This window comes from Poecilia reticulata, chromosome 17, assembly GCF_904066995.2.
Source record: "Poecilia reticulata chromosome 17, P_reticulata-male-v2, whole genome shotgun sequence".
Taxonomy (NCBI): Eukaryota; Metazoa; Chordata; class Actinopteri; order Cyprinodontiformes; family Poeciliidae; genus Poecilia; species Poecilia reticulata.
The window spans coordinates 28386736-28402345 of NC_088846.1; the positions used below are offsets into that span (position 1 = coordinate 28386736).

Sequence of the window (15610 nt, forward strand, 5' to 3'; positions counted from 1 at the left end):
CAGCAAAATATAGAAAGAAAATAATTACTTCACTTGAAGCAAGACATTTTTTTCCTTGTTATAAGTGAAATAATCACAGGATCAAGAACGTTTTTGTCAATATTAAGAAGTTATTTACTTCAGACAAGTTCCTATATCTTGCTGATCAGTTACTTCTTCATTAATTTTCTACAAAGATATTTACTCTCAAAACTAATCAAAAATACTTTTGTTTTTGCAGTGCATGCATTTTCATTTGCAAACTTTTAAGGATCACTCGACATTGTTGCAAAGTTTTTGCCAATTTCTTTTTTAAATCCTGCAACTCCAGCTCATAACTTTTCATTTAAAAGTTACAGTGTGTGTTGCAAGTTAGATTCTAAGCTTCACTACATTTTGAGACTCCCTTAAAATTAGTTATGCGACATTTAAAAGTTGATATTTTTCTGAAAGTTGTCATTTAACTGCTGCAGGGCAGAAACAGCATCAAGCTTTATTAAATCTGGTTATTAAATTCTCACTGTAACGGCGGAGGAGTCCCTGAATGTTGAGCTCACAGTCGCCGTCGTCCTCAGGACATCACCGTCTGTCGCCGCCACACATGAAAGCTTCTCTTCTTCTTCTCCTGATCAAACCAAAGCAGATCAGGAGCAAAACAGCAGAATCGGCTCTCTGTCGAATTCAGTGTCCCATAAATCATTTTTTCACTGAAATGATCAACTTTCCTTCTTATTTTCATTTCCTTCAGGATTAATAAAGAAGGAATTTCAGATTAAAGTTGGAACTATTTTGATTTATAAATGAAACTTGACATAAAAAAGATTCCAGAGTGCTAAAAGGGAAAATATATATATATTTTTACTTTGTCTTTATCAATTGATGCATTTCTATCACAGAAAAATCCTTGTTGTTGTTTAATAAGTTAGTTTAGAAGAAATATCATCTCAAGGCACTTTCCACAAAACAAAAAGCTACTTTTACTCAAACTGAAAGCATTCAACCAAATAAGGAAATGATCAACACCCAAAACAGAAGAAATCTTATAACACAATCATTTTATAAGATTGCATCTTAAAAAGTTTGTTTTAAGATTCATTTTGCAGCCCTGAAGTCAGTGGCGCAAAAAGTGGGTATGCAGGGTATGCAACGCATAGGGGCGCAGCACCAGAGGGGGCGCCAAAACCCCGTCTGGAGGGGGCGGCGCGCCGATGATGTTTTCCCGTACACTAATGCGCGCCTTACGCTCCTTCACCTCGCGCACATAACGAGGTAAATGTAGCGAGTTTTACCCTTCACGTATCGTCGCCTCGGGGGGGGGGTGCTGCTGCTGAGTGAGCGTCGCTCCTTCACCCTGACGTTCCGTCCCTCGGTTGGGGGGGCGCCGATCTATGTTTTTGCATCCACCTGAACAATGTGTAGTTGCGCCACTGCCTGAAGTTATCCCAACGTAACATTTTTGTCAGTGTATTTGTGGCTGTGCTTTTGTTGGGTCGACGTGTGTGAAGTGAAAATTGTCTGATACGTTTATTGACCCATTTATCTTTGTGAAGAAGCAGATCTTGTTTTAATTTGCAGTTTGTGGATAACTGGCGGTATCTGGGCCGAGTCGTCCCGCTTTGCTTTGCAGCCATTTCATTACTGACCCGAAGTTTTAACAGCAGCTGCATGAAGAAAACGGTAAAATATCAGTCCGACCTGGAGTCCTTCCCCCGAGCTTTTCCACAAATAAAATCTGATTCTTTTCATCTCTTCTTGTCTCCTGGAACTGCAGCATTTCCCATATCTGTCACATTCAGGGATCAGTAATAAGGCGACTCTTTTGCCTTCAAGTCGTCTGAACTGTTGGGCTTTAAAAACTGGGACATAAAGTGATGATGTCACTTATAATATCTATAATATTATGAAACAAATGCATTTATACGGCAGCATGCGTTTCACCTTCACTAATATTCTAATAACTAATTAGTATTATTTTATAGTTTTTTGTTTTAAAACTGCACCTTTTCTGATAACTGCTGAAAACTCATCATTTTGTCAAAGTGTAAAACATTTTAACACGACACATTTTTAATCAGAGATATCAGGAGGTTAATATAAAATATAAATCCATGTTTTTAATCTTTGTATCTGAAACAAAATAGAAACATCATGTTTTCTGTAAAGACTATTAGAGAATGTAAGGACACAATCAAAACATTTTATTCAGTTGATCATAATAAATAAAAAATATTTCTCTTCTTGAATAAAGAAACAATTAGAAAAACTGTGATGTTTAATTTCTATGTTGCTCTTGCGCCACCTGGTGGCTTCATGGTTAATAACAACCTCTTTCATGAGAGACTGAGAGGTCACAGAAACAAAATCATTTAGATGCAGTTACATCAATAATGGAACATTTTCATCAAAAGTAGAAACGCGTCAAGAAACCAAGACGTGTTTGGTCTCAAATCTGTCCAGACGATGAACAGGAAAATAATTATTACAGCCTGAATTCAACAAAAACACCAGAAAAACAAATCCAAAATCTCACTCAAGAGTAAATGAACTCATGCTGCACCTCACACACTGTGAATGTGTGTTATCACTCTGCATCCTGACTCAGGCTGAGGTCAGATAAAACAGTCAGGTGTGTTTACAGGTAAACCAAAAGGCTTTTACAGAATAAATAAGTTACTAGATATTTATGTAAATGTCACAAAAAATTTATGTTTTGTCTCTGCAGCTTTAAAGGGATCCGACATTAAATCACATCTAAAATAATCCAAAATAATAAATTTTTTCTAAATACCAGAATAATTTGAGATTTATTACAACTTTCTTGCAGTCACTGCATTTATTTGGTAGGATATGCTTTTTAACTCTTGGTTTTCTACTACAAATGTTTCAAGAGTTTGCTGGGATTTTGGCTGATTCATCCTGAAAACAGGAGAAACTGGGTAAAGTTTGCAGTCTGTTACCGACATATGGAGAGTTATGACCTCGATACCGAAGGACAAACCTGACCTGTGGAGGTCATAACTCTCCTCCTGACTGATTTCTGTAGATTTTTCCATGATGTCACAAGATAGGCAGATTGTTTGTCTTTAATACTTCAATATCTGGGCAAACATGCTTTCCAAAAGTTTAAGTAAATAGAAATTATTCAGATAATCCTGAATAATCTAATGTCAGATAGAGAAAAACGTCATCTACCTTTTTGCACAGTGCTTGGAAGCATCAGATTTAACTATATATTATAAAACAGAGTGAAGACCCAACAGATAATAAAGTTTAAAGGGATTTAAAGATGCTGACAGTGTTTAAAGGAGTTCCAGTTTAAGTCCAAAGGTTTAATTATACCAGGAGTTTCTCAATTTAAGATAACATGTTTGGTTTCACTTTTAACTACATTCTCTGATTACACAACTCCTTTATTTTATTCTGTTGTTACATCTAAATACTTATCAGATTAAAGTTTAAAACTTAATATCACCTTTAAAGATTGGCTGTTTTACACTCCATGACAAACTATTAATGTTTAATTTGATTGTAATGGAATAAATTTTAGAGTTCAAGAAGGACTCTTGCTGGAGTTTAGGAAACATTTTAGTTCAGATATTTTATGGTTTGCTATAGAATTTCCATAAATCAATTTTCCTTAAAAATGAAACAACACAGCAAAAAGCCCAGTGTTAATTTAACTCTGAAGAGTGTGGACTATATAAACACTGAAAAAGTGTTAATATCAACTCTGTGGGAGTTAAATCAACACTGGGAATTATGTTGTTAACTCCCACAGAGTTGATATTAACACTTTTTCAGTGTTTATATAGTCCACACTCTTCAGAGTTAAATTAACACTGGGCTTTTTGCTGTGAACTGACTGAGGCCGTCATGTGGAATCACGTTAATGATTAACAGACGTTTCCTTGTATAAAGGTTAAACTCTGATGGGTGCAAAATTTTAAATTACATTTTAGGGTTGTAGGATTTTTGAGTAATTATTGTAAATTAAGTCAATGTAAATAAAAATGTTTCATTTCTTTTGGACATGGATGTTATTCTGTAAACTCAGGAAACTGAGGCGGTGGTGGTACTTGTGTTATTCTGTTAAACTTTAGTGAAAAAGGCATTTAAACAGAGCAGCTCCTCTCTGTCCCTCCCTTTGAAGACTTTGGAGCCAATGTCTAATGAAGGTGAAAGCTGATTGGCTACAGCCTCTCTACACTGACACGTTTTAGTGCATGAGAGCTGAAACTAGTTTCTGTTTTCAGGAAGTGAAACTCATACAGTCACTGTAACTGAGAGACAAAATGGAGCAGAAAGAAGATCAGCTGGACAGAGAAAGCTTCTCCTGTTCGATCTGTCTGGATCTATTCAGGGATCCGGTGACGATTCCCTGTGGACACAGCTACTGTATGAACTGCATCAAAAATCTCTGGGACCAAGAGGATCATAGAGGAATCCACAGCTGCCCTCAGTGCAGGAAAACGTTTACACCGAGACCTGATCTTGGGAAGAACATCACGTTAGCAGCTTTAGTGGAGCAGCTGAAGAAAACTGGACTCCAAGCTGCTGCTGCTGATCATCATTATGCTGGACCTGAAGATGTGGCTTGTGATTTCTGCACTGGAAGAAAACTGAAGGCCATCAAGTCCTGTTTAGTCTGTCTGGCCTCTTTCTGTAAGAAACACCTTCAGCCTCATTATGATTCAGAGACATTTAAGAAACACAAGCTGGTGGAGCCGTCCAAGAACCTCCAGGAGAACATCTGCTCTAAGCATGATGAGGTGATGAAGATGTTCTGCCGCACTGATCAGAAGTGTATCTGTTATCTCTGCTCTGTGGATGAACATAAAGGTCATGACACAGTGTCAGCTGCAGCAGAAAGGACTGAGAGGCAGAGAGAGCTGGAGGAGAGACGAGGAAACATCCAGCAGAGAATCCAGGACAGAGAGAAAGATGTGAAGCTGCTTCAACAGGAGGTGGAGGCCATCAATCACTCTGCTGATAAAACAGTGGAGGACAGTGAGAAGATCTTCACTGAGCTGATCCGTCTCCTCCAGAAAAGAAGCTCTGATGTGAAGCAGCAGATCAGATCCCAGCAGGAAACTGAAGTGAGTCGAGTCAAAGATGTTCAGGAGAAGCTGGAGCAGGAGATCAGTGAGCTGAAGAGGAAAGACGCTGAGCTGGAGCAGCTCTCACACACAGAGGATCACAACCAGTTTCTCCTCAACTACCCCTCACTGCCAGCACTCAGGGAGTCGACACACTCATCCAGCATCAACATCCGTCCTCTGAGACACTTTGAGGACGTGACAGCAGCTGTGTCAGAGCTCAGAGACAAACTACAGGACGTCCTGAGAGACTCATGGACAAACATCTCACTGATGGTCACTAAGGTGGATGTTCTACTGTCAGAACCAGAACCAAAGACCAGAGATGGATTCTTAAAGTATTCACGTGAAATCACTCTGGATCCAAATACAGCACAAAGATATTTGATTCTATCAGAAAACAACAGGAAGGCAACAGTGATGGATCAGCCTCAGTCTTATTCCAGTCATCCAGACAGATTCACTGATTACTGTCAGGTTCTGAGTAAACAGAGTCTGACTGGACGTTGTTACTGGGAGGTTCAGTGGAGCGAAACTCATGTTTACGTAGCCGTCACATACAAGAACATTATCAGAGCAGGAAAGGGCTGTGAGTGTAATTTTGCACGTAATGACAGATCTTGGGCTTTAGATTGTTCTCAGGATGGTTTTACCTTTTGGCACAACAACATCTCAACCTCCATCTCAGGTCCAGTTTCCTCCAGAGTCGGAGTGTACCTGGACCACAGAGCAGGTATTCTGTCCTTCTACAGCGTCTCTGAATCCATGACTCTGATCTACAGAGTCCAAACCAGATTCACTGAGCCGCTTCATGCTGGCTTTAGGTTTTATTACAGTGGACACAGAGCCGAGTTCTGCAACCTTAGAAAGGATTAACTCTTGCCTTGATCTTTTAATCTCTGATTTTTTTTATTAATTTCTGGTGTTTTATCTCTTACCTGTGACCCTTTTCACTGAATTAGTTTATCATCATTATAAGTAGTTGACAAAGTGAAATCAGCTCTTTGAGTCTGTCCTGTTTTGATCAAATTGTGTCGAGTCCTGACACAAGTCAACATATATAGTTGTATTATTGACATTGTTTTCATATGTTGTTAATTTTTATAATGTTAAACTTGAGAATAAATTTCTATATATCAATACTGCTTCAGTGAGTTTGTTGTCACTTTTATTTCCAATTTCATAAAAACGTCAGTAATCTATGATTAAATGGGTCAAAACTCTCTGAGTTAATTTCAGGTAAACAGCTTCAGGCTTCTGGTTGAACTGGTTTTAAATGAATGCAGCACAGGGAGGAAATCCTCCTCTGCTTACGGGAGACTTTTCAGACTGAAAATCTGTGCTCCCGAATTATGGCAGAAAAATTCCCCCATAGAGTAGAAACATTACAAGTTTTGAGAAGAAAGACATGTAATCCTGCTTTAAAAATGAAAATGTAAGTAAATGTACTAAATGTTATGAGAACCAAAGACATGTAATCCTGCTTTCAGACTGAAATGTGTGATCTGGAATTATGGCAGAAAACTTGCCCCATATCTGCTGAGCTCTGTGTGTTTGGACAAAACAGAAAGTAATGAAGGATTGAAAAAGAAGAGTGGAGCTGTTCTGATTATGTGACTAAAAGAAAAATAAATATGTAAGCACAAGATGACTGTGAAAATGTCAGTGCATACATTAGATTTACTAAGAACGTTATACTGCTATAACACATCTTTGGTATTAATGTTTCATAGGTTCTGCTTTAAATTTCCTACCAGACTCTGAAGCTGCTGCAGTCTTTATCAGAGGTTTTATGATGCATTTTACTCTGGTCTTCACTCTCACAGTCGTTCCTCAAAGAGGGAATCACTAAGGAAATCTTACACAAAAACGTCGTCATATCTCTAAAATGTTAATCACAAAGAAACTGAATAGGAGAGAAAGGTTAGGCCACTAAAGGTTTTATAACCTGTTATTATTTGTAAAACGTCGCCCTCCTTCATGTTTCAGCAAGAAGACAGATGAAGTCATTAACATTTTCATTCAAGGATTCAATCCCTGGTGTTTCCAAACAAGGTGGAGTAAGAATCACCTCTCCATTTCCTCCCAGAGGTGATCGAGGATGACATTGAATTATCTCTACTTCTGGAGAGACTTGAATGTGACCATCCACTGAAGATCCATTTGCTCCCAGAGGAAGTCAAGGATCTCCTACCTGTACAGTTCTCGTTAATCCCAGAAATAATCTCTTATGACCTAAATCTCCCTGATCACTGATGGGGTCAGCAACAACCTGCCTGTGAGACGCTTTGCTTTCAGTGGGTTTGTGTGGAAATTCCTTGTTCTCCTGGAAGGAGCTGAGGATGACCTTCCTCTGAAACTCCCAGAGGGTCAAGAACAACCTGTTGCTCCAGCAGTCTTTGCATCTAGAGGAAATCGAGGACGACAAACCTCTTCCAGTTGTTGTTCCTGACTTCTTTGACTGGGTTGAGGCTAACAGGTCTTAGCCATTTGCTAACTATTTGTATTCAAACTTTTGGCCATCCCTCAAGCGTCTTCTGGGTCTTCTTAGAGAGCTACCTTGATAGCCTCTGCAGCATAGTTTTACTGGATTCTGGAGCTCCTAAGTCATTTTCCAGAAACTCTTTGTCTCAACAGACACCAAGGCACACTACCCTGTGGACCATTGGTGCCCAAAGGCCTGTCTCTCAGACCCAAAGACCCCCAGAGGTCCTTCATAGAGTGTGATTCTAGATAGCTCACCGTGCTACATCTCTGTATCCTGCAACATGTTGGGTTCCACCCAAATCGCCCTTGATTGGTCCTGTAGTATCCTTCACAGTACCCTGTGTTTTAATATTTTTGTTTCTGTACTGTCTGGTTTTCCACCCATTTCTGTTTCATAGATTTTTTTCAGAAGACCCTTTAGAGGAGGCAATCTGCCATCGGTTGGAACAGTTTGGGTTTTGTCTAACACTTTGGTTTTAGTTTTGTATTGCGTTGGGTCTATGTGATTCTGATTCCTTTGTGTGTTTTGTTGTGTTGTAATAATGTCTAATTCTTGTGTAATTTTGTTCAACCATTTTCTCCTGATGGTTCCCTCTGTGGATCAGTTCTTACTTTCTCACGTCTGCAGTTCATTTCTAACCACTCAACTGTTTCTTTGAAGCAATCCCCAGTTCTTTCTTCCTGCCTGCAGGCACTCTTAGACAGATTGTTGTGTTGTTTGTCAACCCTTCATGGTTACTCTGTTGTCTCAGTTGAGTTTTCATTTTTTCATTTTGAGGAGTTTTGAGTTTCAAACCGTTGTATTTTTTTCACATTTACCCTTTTGAGCTCTGTAAAATAAGCAACACCTGCCATGAACTGAAATGAAATTAAATAAACACTTTTTTCCCCAATCTAGAGGTTTATGGTTGAAGGAAATACAGATAGAAAATCAGTTTTTCCCTTAAACTATTTGTCCTTTCACTATGTAAGTCTGGCATTCCCCCTTCTTCTTCCTGCTTTCATGCAGTTCCAGTCATTCCACATTCATCCTCTTCCTAGCAGTGACAGCTGGGGTAGCAAATACGTAGGTGCTAAACCTGACAGACGACATTCTTCCATAAAACAAAAGCTTAGAACATATTCTCACAAAGTGAAACTCGCAGTCAGTTTGACTGGAGGAATGGAGCAAGGTCTTTTGGACCAGGAGAATTTCTCCTGTTCGATCTGCCTGGATCTACTGAGTAATCCAGTGACTACGTCCTGTGGACACAGCTATTGTTTCACCTGCATTAAGACTCACTGGGATAAAGAGGATCAGAGAGGAATCCACAGCTGCCCTCAGTGCAGAAGGACTTTTAAACCAAGACCCGACCTGTGTAAAAATACCATCCTAGCAGCTTCAGTAGAGCAGCTGAGGAAGACTGCACACCAAGCTGCTCCTGCTGATCACCGTTATACTGGACATGAAGATGTGACCTGTGATTTATGCACTGGAAAAAAAATTAAAGCCATCAAGTCCTGTTTAGTCTGTCTGGCCTCTTACTGTGGGAAACACCTTCAGTATCATTATGATGAGCCTCAATTAAGGAATCACAGGCTGGTGGAGTCGTCCAAGAAGCTCAAGGAGAACATCTGCACTCGTTACAGCACAGTGTCAGCTGCAGCAGAAAGGACTGAGAGGCAGAGAGAGCTGAAGGAGAGACGAGGAAACATCCAGCAGAGAATCCAGGACAGAGAGAAAGATGTGAAGCTGCTTCAACAGGAGGTGGAGGCCATCAATCACTCTGCTGATAAAACAGTGGAGGACAGTGAGAAGATCTTCACTGAGCTGATCCGTCTCCTCCAGAAAAGAAGCTCTGATGTGAAGCAGCAGATCAGATCCCAGCAGGAAACTGAAGTGAGTCGAGTCAAAGATGTTCAGGAGAAGCTGGAGCAGGAGATCAGTGAGCTGAAGAGGAAAGACGCTGAGCTGGAGCAGCTCTCACACACAGAGGATCACAACCAGTTTCTCCTCAACTACCCCTCACTGCCAGCACTCAGGGAGTCGACACACTCATCCAGCATCAACATTCGTCCTCTGAGACACTTTGAGGACGTGACAGCAGCTGTGTCAGAGCTCAGAGACAAACTACAGGACGTCCTGAGAGACTCATGGACAAACATCTCACTGATGGTCACTGAGGTGGATGTTCTACTGTCAGAACCAGAACCAAACAGCAGAGATGATTTCTTAAAGTATTCATGTGAAATCACAATGGATCCAAACACAGCTAATAACTATCTGTTACTGTCAGAGGGAAATAGAAAGGCAACAGTGATGGATGAACCTCAGTCTTATTCTAGTCATCCAGACAGATTTACTGATTACTGTCAGATTCTGAGTAAAGAGAGTCTGACTGGACGTTGTTACTGGGAGGTTCAGTGGAGCGGGAGAGTTTATGTAGTAGTGGCTTACAAGAATATCATCAGAGAAGGAGGTGACAGTATATTTGGAAGTAATGATCAATCTTGGGCATTAGACTTTGAACAGAACATGTATATATTCTGGCATAACAACATCAAAACCTCCATCTCAGGTCCAGTTTCCTCCAGAGTCGGAGTGTACCTGGACCACAGAGCAGGTATTCTGTCCTTCTACAGAGTCTCTGAGTCCATGACTCTGATCCACAGAGTCCAGACCAGATTCACTGAGCCGCTACACGCTGGAGTTTGCTTTGTTTCTGAAACTGGATTCTCTGCAGAGTTCTGTGAACTTAAGTAAACAAAATTCAGCTAACGTTCAATTAGTTTTTATTTGTTTTTGTTTTGTTGCAAGCTTTTAATTAAAACCAAAAAAAAATCCCCTTCAAAACTTTTCACCACTTTCTTTTCACCAGTTTTGTTTCTTTTAATAGCAAGACTTTGAAATAGAATGTGAAACAATTCCTGAGGTTGTTAAAGTGAAACCATTTTGTTTTTTGTCATGTTTGTGTTATGAGACAACAGATTTCGTCGTCTCTTTGTGGACTTCAGCTGATTTAATGTCTTGTTGATTTTTATGCTGATTTTCTGTTCAGTTCTGTTGAGGATGATTGTAAAGTTTGAATCCAAATATATTTTAATGTTATTTCTCATTATAATGTTTGTTTTTCCCGACCTGATCTGTCTTAATCTACACAGAGATGGTTACACTGCCACCTCCTGGAAGATTGTGTTATTACATCACATGTTCATCATACTTTGCACTTTATGAATGAATTAAATCACATTGTTCATATTTAGTTTTTAATGGTTTGTTCTGAATAATAAAATATATTTTTTTCTTGTACTTTTACTGTTTCCACTTTTTCTACTCATCTCTATTTTCTAAATTATAATTTTTTCAGTAAACCATCACTTAGATTTTAAACTAAACTTTTACGTTCCAGGTCTTTACAAACATAAACCTAAACAAAACATGGATTTTATTGTCATTTTTTAAACAAAGACACAAGACCAATAATCCTGACCTTGAGGGGAAATCAGATTTAAGGAAGAGGGATTTTATTCAATTAATTTCAGTAAATAAAAAAAAATATATATATTGAATTTTTAGCTGAAACGACACTCAGCATCAACATTGCTCAGCAGGAAGTGAAGAGGCGGAACGGTCCGATGTTTGAGCTACTTTTACAATGCAAGCAGATAAAATAACAGAACTGAACCAATCTATGTCGTAACACTCAGTGGAAACAAGAAATTACAGATTTACAAGTAAGATTGTTAAATTTACTGCTCAAAAAGTCGTACATTTTAAAGTAACTATGAAAGATTGAGTTTTTTTTTTTTTTATTTGAATCAAATAATAATGCCCAAATAATAAACATCAGCAACAATTAAAGAAAAGATTTTAATCTGTTGTCCCTTGACAGGTAAAATATAACAGATACATTCACACATGTATTGCATCTGTTATAAAAGTTTAGTGTAAAAAAAGGTGGAGCCAAACCACATTTTAATTAGATGGCAATAGACAGAAAGAATTGATTTAATTGGACCACTCCTGCCACCTGGAACAAATCCAAACACTAAACATTCAATCAAGCAGCAGCAAACAGGACACACCTGAACACAAGACCATAGTTTTTAATTATCCAACTAGATTAAGTGCTAAACACCAGATACAGTGCAGCATTAATTGCATTTCTAACACAAATGTTGATATCTTTGAATGCTTTCAGTAAATTAATATACAAAGAAAGCGATTGGTCCAAGTATGAAGCCCTGTGGAATACCCACCAGAAATTACTGACTTTAAAACAACGCTGTCTGTTTAATAAATATAATTTGATACACCACTTTTTCTTGATCAGAAACACTCACCAGGTTTTGTTTGGCTAAAAGTCTTTGATTCTGTTCTCAAACAGCTGCTCCAGTTTTGTCATATTCTCTTTTGATGCCAGAGGGTTTAATGAGAGGTAAAATGTAAAAGCTGACGGACTACATTCATCTTTACTAACAAAAAAGTTTGAGATGACTGCAATTTTCAACGTTACCACTAGGTGTCAGTAAATGCTCCATTGTTCCTTTAGTGTAGAACTAAAATATTCTCTGTTTTTTGGTCCAGTTTCTAAACAAAGTTAAAAAATGTTATTATTATCTGACAAACCTAAAAAAGGACATGCAAGAATAACTCAAGAATTTAAAGTAAGAATTACCTATGTGTCAGAAATATTTGAGATTATTTATATTCTTTTTTAAGTCATAAATTAACATAAGACCATGATGCTTGAAGCAGTTTGGAAAATCCAAATGATGATCCTTTGTGCTCTTTCTGCAAACACAAAGGATCATCATTAATCATCATTTATTTATTAAAGAGCAAATTGAAACATCTGATAGTTTAGCCATTATAATATGGACATGTTCTCTGATGTTTGGGATTTTCAGCTCGTTGTGTGGTTTGAACCTTTTAGCTGTTTTTTTTTTTTATTAGATTCCTTCAAACACAGATCATGTTTCATGTTCAGTTTCAAAATGTTTCCTTGACATCATGTTTTCCATGAGGAAGATCAGTCTCCCAGTTCATCCTGTGTTTGTCTCTCTGTCATGTGATCAAAGTCAATCACAGGAAAAGGGCGCTGCCACAAATGTTCCACTATCAGGTAACCTGCACACCTGGGCAAAAACTAGTTTCATTTCTGAGGAACTGAAACTGTCTCTAGAAACAAACCTTGAATATTTGTTGCTTTCATTAAGTGGATTGTGGGACCAGATTTTGTTTACACAAGAAATGTTTTAAACATTTAGACACAATTCACACATCTGCAGAGAAACATGCTTGTGTAAAGTTTTAATATGTTTATATTTGCCTAGATTACCTCCCCAGTGCTTCCTCTTTTTTCTGACTCTTGCCGTGTTCATCTGCTTATCTTTCATGTGATCAACGTCAAACATGAGAAATGGGTGTGATTTCCACACATGGGTAAAAACTAGTTTCGTTTGTGATGAACTGAAACCGTCTCTAGAAACAAACCTTGTACATTTATTGCTTTCATGAAGTGGATTGTGAGACCACATTTTCTTTAGACAAGAAATATTTGGAAAATTTAGACAAAATTCAAGTCTGCAGAGAAACGGGTACAAACAGGGTAATGACAGAGGGGGAAGACATACGGCAGATGTCACCAGGCCGGGAATTTAACCTGCAACCACTGGCATGAGGACTAAGGCCTCAATATGTTTCTCAGTCTGAACCAGAACCAGAACCAATGACCAGAGATGAACTCTTGAGATATTCATGTGAAATCACTGTGGATCCAGACTCAGCTCACACATGGCTGGTACTGTCAGAGGGGAACAGGAAGGTGACACACACATACAGTACTGAGCGTTATCCTAGCCACCCAGACAGATTCACTGGATGTGAACAGGTTCTGAGTAAAGAGAGTCTGACTGGACGTTGTTACTGGGAAGTGGAGTGGACAGACACAAAAACTACTGTAGCAGTAGCTTACAAGAACATCAGAAGACTAGGGAGAGGAGATCAGTGTATATTTGGGCATAATGACAGATCCTGGGCATTAGATTGTTCCCAATCTATTTTAGGAAAATATAATTATGCATTTTCGCACAACAGTAACAAAACCTCCATCTCAGGTTCAGTTTCCTCCAGAGTCGGAGTGTACCTGGACCACAGAGCAGGTATTCTGTCCTTCTACAGCGTCTCTGAATCCATGACTCTGATCCACAGAGTCCAGACCAGATTCACTGAGCCGCTGCACGCTGGAGTTTTGGTGCACAACTCTAATGACACTGCTGAATTCTGTCAACTAGATTAGAATACACCAATACCTCAACATTTTAATATAGTTTACAAAATAAAAAGCTTATTTTACAAATGAGTAATTGATTAGTTTCTTAAATGTCTATCCATCCATCCATCCATTTTCTTCCGCTTATCCGGGGTCGGGTTGCGGGGGCAGCAGCTTCAGAAGGGAGGCCCAGACTTCCCTCTCCACAGCCACTTCTTCCAGCTCCTCCAGGAACCCCAAGGCGTTCCCAGGCCAGCCGAGAGACATAGTCCCTCCAGCGTGTCCTGGGTCTTCCCTTCGCTTTTTGGCTCAGCTCTCTCTTCACCACGACGGACCGGTACAACGCCCGCTTTACGGCAGATGCTGCCCCAATCCGTTTCTTAAATGTATAATCTTAAAACTGTTTTTTGAATCATTACGTTAGCAAAAACTGAAAAAAAAGACAAATGATTCCTGAGCTCGATAAGTGAAACCAATCCTTTAGTTTGTTATTTTTTGAACATATTTTGTTGAGACACAGACGAGACAACATATATTTTCTTATCATGAACTTGAGCTGATTTCATGTCTAGTTATTTTTAGGAGCAGAAACTCCAGAATAAATTGTCACGTTGCTTCACTGTTTATCTCCCTTGGTGATGGGATGCTGCCCCCTACTGGACAGCTGTGTTAATTGGTCAGTTGTTGTGGAAGTCAATGATATTTTCATGATTATTAGTTTTGCTTAATCAATGCACTGTATACAGTTGTTTTAATCCATTTGAATAAAATTATTTTTGGTGTGATAATGTCTGAATTTGTGTTTTTATTGTGAATTTGAGCTTTTTCATTGTATTCTGGATTTCTATGAGAATAAACTTAAATGTTTAGTAATTTTCACATTTTACTGTTTACATATTAAATTATTCCTTAGCTCAGGGAATATCAATCTATGATCACGTTTTGGAAGAAGAGGTCCAAGTCTCCAGGGGGCGTCTTATCTCTGCAGGTGCATCAGATTAGACATTAGAAAACTATTTTCATCTGGTTTTACTAACATTAAATAATTTTGACAGAACAGTTTACTATTCACCTTGCAGTATATGATGCACCTATACAATCTTTAAAATTAAACACTTTATGAAGACTTTTGTTGAGACTAAATGAACAATTATTCTGCCACCAGAAAACTGCAGGTTGGGAAACAAAGAGATGTCAGATATTAAACAGTTCCTGACAGATTTTATTTTTCCAAACATTTAATTCATTATGAAGCAATATTTGACTCCCTGCAGGCCTAACAGGAGGTCAGGATTCTGCTTCATTGTGTTCTGGAGAAATGCAGTGGCTGCAGCAACAAGACGCAATAATATACACTGTAAAAAAAATCTACTAAATTTACGCTAAAAAGTTGTAAAATACCAATGTACCATCCAACGCATTATATTACCATAGAAAATAAATGATAAAAAAAGACAAATTTTGCTGATTTTTATGTCTACAATACAAAAACGTAAACCAGACTACAGAAATTATTTTACAAAGAATAGAATGCTGGTGTGATATTTATTTATTTTTGTTTGTTTTTTTTTTTATCATGAATTTCATTTGTAATGCTCTTTGTATATGAAATTGAAATCTCAAAGGCAGATCTGGTGATCCAATTGCAGGGAGAACTCCTTCAGCCAACGCCACTGTCATTTATGAGAGTCTGTTATTAAATGACACATTTGGGATTATATGTAATTTAATCCCAATCTTAGATATGTATACATTAAGATGTCTGTATGTTTGGTATGTACTGTAGAGGCCAAA

The 15610-nt window shown here is 38.4% G+C and overlaps 2 protein-coding genes across 2 annotated transcripts; both read left to right on the top strand.

The window, feature by feature from the left end:
- Positions 1 to 4230: 4230 nt before the first annotated feature.
- Positions 4231 to 6220, top strand: LOC145547983 (tripartite motif-containing protein 16-like). The gene has a single exon (XM_081598268.1). The coding sequence runs from the start codon at positions 4272 to 4274 to the stop codon at positions 5949 to 5951; it is 1680 nt and encodes a 559-aa protein (XP_081454394.1). The 5' UTR covers positions 4231 to 4271; the 3' UTR covers positions 5952 to 6220.
- Positions 6221 to 8631: 2411 nt separating this feature from the next.
- On the top strand, positions 8632 to 10820 carry LOC103480018 (tripartite motif-containing protein 16-like). Its single transcript, XM_017309953.2, has one exon. It carries the CDS (start codon positions 8725 to 8727, stop codon positions 10303 to 10305), a length of 1581 nt encoding a protein of 526 aa, XP_017165442.2. The 5' UTR covers positions 8632 to 8724; the 3' UTR covers positions 10306 to 10820.
- Positions 10821 to 15610: the final 4790 nt, after the last annotated feature.